The sequence below is a fragment of the Palaemon carinicauda genome, chromosome 3 (assembly GCF_036898095.1).
Source record: "Palaemon carinicauda isolate YSFRI2023 chromosome 3, ASM3689809v2, whole genome shotgun sequence".
NCBI classification, from domain to species: domain Eukaryota; kingdom Metazoa; phylum Arthropoda; class Malacostraca; order Decapoda; family Palaemonidae; genus Palaemon; species Palaemon carinicauda.
This window is the reverse complement of record NC_090727.1, coordinates 96477729-96485228: the sequence shown is the minus strand read 5'-3', so window position 1 is coordinate 96485228 and position 7500 is coordinate 96477729. Positions and strand designations below refer to the sequence as shown.

Genomic DNA, 7500 nt, shown 5'->3' with positions numbered 1-7500 from the left:
AGGCAAGACGACTTATTCTTGCAGTGTGGTCACCACGGAAATGGGTATGTAGTGACAGATAAAGGCGATATTACAAGTTGTGTGTACATGCGTAAGTGGTATACGCCGTTTTTTGTGTATAGTACTTAGGAATCTGTTTATATAATGACTCTTTCACATTGATAACTTTAAATGAAGCGGACTAAGAATAAGGAAAAGATTTAAAAATGCGGTTTTTATAAGATTATGGCGCTCGTTAGCCTCTCCAGAGTTGTAGATTTGGTCTAGGGATCTGGGGACTGTTGCAAGGTACGGGTTGATTGCTGCAAAGGAAAGAAAGAATATTATTATTTAAATATAGATATATAATACTTTAAGCTTCTTATATATTACAAATATTATTTAATTAGATAACGTATAAATAAGCAACATGTGTGTATGTATATACATACATACATACATATACCAAGGCCCTTCCTCCAATTTTGGGGGGTAGCCGACATCAACAAATGAAACAAAAACAAAAAAGGGGACCTCTACTCTCTACGTTCCTCCCAGCCTAACAAGGGACTCAGCCGGGTTCCTTGTTAGACTGGGAGGAACGTACGTATAAGAAAATCTATAATGAAAGAGCAATACTTTTCAAGAAGGGATTACTTACAATCTGCTGTTGCCCTGCATGAAGGCCAGAGGCTGGACTTGGTCGAGGTTATCGGCATTGTCGCAAAGGATTCGGGCCCAAGAGCTGCGTCTGACTTCTTGAAGTTGTGCTACAGGAGATAACAAAGATAATATTATTAACCAAAAGAACTTGTTCACTTTTGAGAATGAAATTAATAACTGTTTATGATGTGTGGAAATTTAAATATTATTAATTGATGAAGCTGTATAGCAGTTTCAAAGCTTCATCCAGCCTGGAGGACTGTTTAAGCAGATGTGCTAAGGCTGCAGTCACACTGTTCAATGATGCATTTACATAAACAAAATACATTGTTGATCATGATAAAGGGCTGGCTGGTGATTACATTGAATATAGACATTAGGATTTTCTATTTAGAATCTAAATGTAACCTTTCAAATTGTATCAGAAGCAGACGTTTTGAATTTCAATTTGAAATATAAAGAATATAAATCTGAGTGCATATATTCCTTGGTAAGATTAGAAGAGACTCTTCAGCTATGGTAAGCAGCTCTTAGGAAAAGGGCACTACAAAATCAAACCATTGTTCTCTGGTCTTAGGTAGTATCATAACCTCTGTAAAAATAGGTTAGAGTTCCCTTGCTTCAGGGTGCACTCAGGCACACTATTCTATCTGTTTCCTTATTTCTTGCCTCACTGGGCTATTTTTCCTGTTGGAGCCCTTGGGCTAATATCCTTCTGCTTTTCCACTAGAGCTGTAGCTTAGCTAGGAATAATTATAATCATAATAATATCAATGAGATGACTTACGTTCACTGAAAGATCCTGGTTGACCACCCAGATCGTAGAAGAACCGATCTCCCTTCTTGATACGAGCGAACTGGTCCCCAACAACACAGAGGAAGGTCCAGCCCAAAAGGCCGCCTGAAACGGGTCTCTCAGTGATGCCACCCACGAAGAAGTCGATGTCATCGACGCTGTTGTAGACGCGAGCGAGGTTGGCAGCAATCTGCAATGGGACAAAATGTATTAAATGAATAAACTGAAATGTAAGTAAAAAGGTGTCAGGTTATGTATGCCCCATACATAACCTGTTAAGTTCAAGATAATAAGTTACGGAATATGTATAATACGAGGGCAATGCAAGTTAGAATTAGACAGCTTACGTATGAAATGGGTCTGAAGCTTATTGAGTTTAAGATAATAGGTTATGAAATATGTATGATATGTGGGAAATGTCAATTAAGATTAACAGGCTACATATCAAATGTGTTTGAAGGATTTTAGTTTTAAAATAATAAGTCACATAACATGTATGATACGTATAGACTGGATGTTAAATTGATAGCCTACAAAGCATGAAGGCAAAGTTATGAGAGCTGCAAATGGCAGTGATTTTGCATAACTGATTAGCCTTTCCAAATATACTTCTACAACTTTTAGAAATGATCGTCAAAAAATAATCTACCTGAGATGGAATCTGATCAGTGATGTCCTGGAAGTTGCTGGCCCTTGGCAGACCGCAGATCTGCCTCATGTCATTGTAGGTGGCGATGCCATGATCTCTGCCTCGGTGGATGTTCAGACTCATCAAGTCCATACCAAAGTTGAATCTTGGGGTCTGATGGAGAGAAATAGGTAAGGTGATCTCCGTTTTAATGATGGGATATTAATTATAAGAATTTTTGTTAAGAAGGGATGTGCCATTGGTGATTAATAACCTAAAGTAATGTAACCTAACCTAGCCTAACCCAACCTTTAAAGAGACAGTTGAATAATAACAGCTGCGAACTTAAAGAAAAGAATGTATTATAAGACTCATCACCTCCATACCTAAGTTGAATCTTGGAGCCTAATGGCAAGTGATATATAATACAATCTTGTTTAATAAAATACAGTAGGAAAATAAGTAAAAACACAGAAAATAGAAAAATTGGAAACTATGAGGTGGTCATAGGGAAACAGAGGATGGTGAAGTGTCAAAAACTAAATTTACTATAAAAAACGAGTATTGTGTAATTGTGATTAAATAATTTGTATATAATTTGATATCATATGGTAAGACAGTGATACATACATCCACGATCTATGTAAATATTGCATCATTTTGATGAAATGAGCAAACAACAAGATTCTGAGTGAAAACTTTCTGAAATGGTCAGAGGTAAAATAATCCTAATTGAATCTTAAACAAGAGGATTAATCTGTAAAATGCTATTATAAAGTATTGAAGGGAAGCTGTGTCCTATGATAATGAAGTTGAATGTATAAAGAAGTGTTTCATATCATGTAAAATCAAACGAAAGAAATATATCTAAAACGACTTAATTCTGTACTGTATGAGTAAAAAAAACTATAACCAAAAAACAACTTAACGATAAATATAATATCTTACCTGGAAAAGATGGTTGGTAAGCTCCTGGGTGATGAATGGATCGAATTGCTGGATTGCCAGACGAGCAAAACTCCTAATAATCATGTCCAGAGCTTGAGGGTTCTGTTGGAGCAAGTGGGGGGAGTTGAAATGATCTCTGAGTTGGATGTTACTGGCCTGACCACTGGCTGAGAAGAGCCTGGAATAGATAAAATATATATATATATATATTATTATTTTTATTTTACATTAAAAGAAGAGTATGAAATTGGGAGAATAGCCTGGAATATTTAAGAAATATATTACTAATTTTGTTTTAGATTAAAAGTGTGTGAAAGATAAAAAAGAATATATTATTATTCTCATTTTACATTAAAAGAAGAGTGTGAAATTGGGAGAATAGCCTGGAATATTTAAGAAATATATTACTAATTTTGTTTTAGATTAAAAGTGTGTGAAATTATTGAAATTTGCCATAGAGTTTACTAAGCTGTTGCAACTGTGATGGCATAATGGGAATAAGATAATGTCAAATCTGGATCAAATTGCAGGCTAAATATTATTTTCTTTCTTGTAAATACACAAAACAAACATATGGATATACATAAATTTGTTTTGTATGTGCATGACATCTATACATATGAGCTTTCACACAGGGAAATGTTAAAAATAAAAGCTCAAGAGTAGACTCGAATCGCATAAATGTCCAAAAAAAATGACTGGTGTTTACTTGTCGTTCCTACCTAAGGGTTCCTTGGACCAATGTGTGGCCGAATCGGAATGCAGCTGTAGCAAATTCATTGTTCATACTGGGGTTGAAGTTGGGGTTGTAATCAAAGCTGTAGCCATTTGTGCGGGTGCTGATGCCAAAGGACTGCATGAAGTTGGGCCCTGTGAAGAGAAGTGACCAGATTAGTGAAAGAAACAAAATAGTTATTCCACATTTTTACAGCTACTTTTATAAACTTTATTTCTCCTTTAACACACTACTAATTCTATTTTCTCCTCTTATCTCTCTCTCTCTCTCTCTCTCTCTCTCTCTCTCTCTCTCTCTCTCTCTCTCTCTCTCTCTCTCTCTCTCTCTGATTTCAGTTTTGTTATGGAAATGCAATTCATATATTTGATATCATAGCTAAAACGTTACTTGACGCAGGCCTAGTAATTGATAGTTATATGAGATGAACACTCTTCCTGGCATAAATAAATTGAATAATAAGAAAAATATACTGATATTCAAATGCCACAAAATATAAAAGACTAAAGGTACTAATAAGGTAATCTTAAACATTCTTCATAGTTCTCTTTTTCAAGAACTGTTTTTTCTTTTATATCAATGTCAAAATGTGCACAAAACTATATCGAATACCCTACTGTAACGTTATAGTACTGTAACAGTACTTAAGACTCACAGGCAGAAACTGAAATTATCAGATGACAACACACTAACTAAACTTAGACCTTCTTATAAGTGAAATGAAAATCAAAACGAAAAATGGTCATTGGATCTTACCAACAATGATAGGCAGCCACTCGTTGTATGTGATGTGTTGGAGTTCAGCCACAACAAACCTTCTTGCTTCCTGGAAAACTTGTTCATCTGACCAACTGGGGTTCAAGTTCTGGAGTTCTCGGGCAACGCGGTTGTGTTCTCTCAGCCATACGATGTGGATGACGGTCAGACCTGGCTGTTCGTTAGATCTGGAATCACCTGAAAGATATAATGTATTTAAAGAAAAGGCTAATAACTAGGTTTTAAGGAATTATGAAACCCTTGAGTGCTAATGACTGTAACAAGTGGATATCATGACAGGATTTTCCCATATTTTAAAGTCTATTTGCTGTTTTGTTTACTCTCTAATTCATCAAGTCAAAGTAGCCAAGTAATGACAACCAGGAATCTATCACCCAACAGTTCTATCTTTTGGCTTAAAGGCAAAATTGCAAATTTCTTTCCATGCGACCATATTCCTGGTCAGCTGCAAAATATTATTTTTCTAGCTTGTAATGATTAACTATGTTAGTATAGTTCATCCTTCATTTCCAATGAAGACCACATAAGCCTTTATTTTCGAAACACCAATTAAAGCTAAGGTGACCAGTCTATAGCTAATTTTCCATAAAGAGCATAGAAGTCCTAGTTTTTAATGATGGAAAGAAAGTTAAGTCTGCGTTAATAGGGAGGGCTGAAGCTTTACTCTAAGATACACAGGCTGAGATTTTGGCATAGAAACCAATAAATTTCCAATTTAAGCTTCAGCTCACTCCTATCCACACCCATTAATTAAGCAACTGAGTGGAAACAGTCTGAAACCCTTCAAATATGCCTGAAAAATGTAAAAAGATTCTTACCAGCCAAGTAGCACTGTGCATTCCTCAGGCCAGCTTCACAATCTCCTCCTTGATTGGGACTGATGGGGAGGTAATTGTTTCCAGAAGTCCTCATGAGGCCATTTCTGCCTGTTCTCAGAGCTCTCTGTTCCTCATCGCTAGATCCATAGACCATGGAACCGTCCAACCAGTGCGTAAGCTGATTCACCTGGGTAAAGTTAAAGGTGTCATCAATATACACATATAATTGATCTTAATAAACAATATAATCACGGAGAATTACCAAAGCTAATGGAAACATGAGTGATGCTCAAAGCATTCACAAACTTGTAGGTAGTACAACAAGTAATAGCTACTGATAATAAATTTAGAATTATCTTCTTGTTACTCTAGCAAACTTGTATAGATTAACTATTACTATCTTCTCTTACCTGTTCTGCATAGCCGAAGGTACAATCACTTCCAGTACCCACAGCCACCATACTCCTGATGAAATTCATGCAAGTCTGTCCTCTAGGCCTATAGAATGGATCCTGAGAGACATCGATGGGCCAGCACCTTGGATGGCGTTGATTGGCTGGAGCAATTTGACCATTTGGACAGCATTCGATACCTTCGCCATTCTCTGGAAGCGGAGAGACGTTATTTAAAAGGTATTCTAATTATGATTGTACCTATGAATTTCACATATGAAAAGTGCAAATCAGTCTTTTTATATTTCCTTTTGTTCTTACCCAATGAAGGGAATGGAGCGTGTGTAAGGTCGTGGTCAAGGAACTGAGCCCACTGCATAACGGATGAAGTGAAGCTCTGGTCGGGGTTATCGACGTCCACAAGGATGTTACTTCCAATGGTACGTACGTTTGGCAAAGGAGAGCCGTTTGTTCCACGAATCCTTGCCGCCATTAGACCTGTTGTCAAAGAGCATGAATATAATCAAATTAACATATAAAACTGTCAGTAAGCAGAATATGGATCATAATTAAAGCATATATCTATGAATAATTAATGTTATTAATTTAAATAAGTAGTTACTAGTGACAGGCGTTTGGCGGGTGTGGAGGACATGGGATGGGATACCTAACCTAATTAATCTCATGAAGGGGGACACATAACCTAATCAACTTAATGGAATGGGATACCAAACCAAACCTAACCTAATGTAATTTATTAGGATACCTAACATAATTAACCAAATGGAGTGGGATACCTTACTTAACCTATTCTAATGAGATGGGATACCTAATCCAACCTCATGGGATGGGATACATAACCTAACCTAACCTAACCAATGACATGGGATACCTAGCCTAATTAACCCCATAAAGTGGGATAATTAAACTAATTAACCTAATGGAATGGGATACCTAACCTAACCTAACCTAATGGTGTGGGATACCTAACCTAACCTTACCTAACCTAATGAAGTACGTCTCCCAGTACACTTAGCTTGTTGTGGAGATCTTCTGATTGGGAACGTTATTTCAAAATCCACTTCAATGAACAGTATAGCTTCCATCCACTAGAGTAACTTTCCAGCAACTATCTTGGAGGCCAATGTATCTACTTTGTGCAACCAAACACAAAATGATTTTCAGTATTCTCCAGCAACTATCTTGGAGGCCAATGTATCTACTTTGTGCAACCAAACACAAAATGATTTTCAGTATTCTCCAGCAACTACCTTGGAGGCCAATGTATCTACTTTGTGCAACCAAAGCCAAAATAGCTTTTAGTATTCTCCAGCAACTATCTTGCAGGCCTAGTTATCTACTCTGTGCAACCAAGCCAAAAATAACTTATAGTATTCTTACCGTCATCATAGGTAGGAGGAAGGATTCTCTGTAGAGGAGTGCCACTCATTCCCCATGAGGGATTCCTTTGATTGTTGCAGGAGCCGTCAGCAGTGCGGTACTTGCTATTGGTGCAAGCTGGAGTCCTAGGGCATCTGTCAGACAAGACGGTATTGGAAACCTGCACGTTTCTTAAGCCATGGCCGCCTTGTTGGGGAGTAAGGGAGAAGCTGGAAGAATAAAAAAGTGATGGTTCTTTATTTTAAAATTATTAGGGCTAAACGAAACTATAAGAGAGATTACTCGAGTGCCATATGTGAATGAGATCATGGTGAAGGGTAGATGGAGAGGGTTTGGTCATGCTCTTTGCACTCAACAAGAGAGAT

The 7500-nt window shown here is 37.0% G+C and overlaps 1 protein-coding gene across 1 annotated transcript in view; it reads right to left on the bottom strand.

Moving 5' to 3' along the window:
• The window catches only part of LOC137638386 (chorion peroxidase-like), a 9289-nt gene that overhangs the window by 50 nt on the left and 1739 nt on the right, over window positions 1–7500 (bottom strand). Inside the window, exons 2-12 of the mRNA XM_068370417.1 lie at window positions 7136–7344; window positions 6056–6232; window positions 5753–5946; window positions 5343–5529; window positions 4504–4701; window positions 3737–3884; window positions 3015–3192; window positions 2088–2240; window positions 1430–1628; window positions 641–749; window positions 1–302 (exon numbers count right to left, since the gene is read on the bottom strand). The exon at window positions 1–302 is cut by the window's left edge and continues 50 nt beyond it. Coding sequence (XP_068226518.1) covers window positions 236–302; window positions 641–749; window positions 1430–1628; window positions 2088–2240; window positions 3015–3192; window positions 3737–3884; window positions 4504–4701; window positions 5343–5529; window positions 5753–5946; window positions 6056–6232; window positions 7136–7344 — 1819 coding nt within the window. The 3' untranslated portion in view covers window positions 1–235. The remainder of the gene's footprint in view (window positions 303–640; window positions 750–1429; window positions 1629–2087; window positions 2241–3014; window positions 3193–3736; window positions 3885–4503; window positions 4702–5342; window positions 5530–5752; window positions 5947–6055; window positions 6233–7135; window positions 7345–7500) is intronic.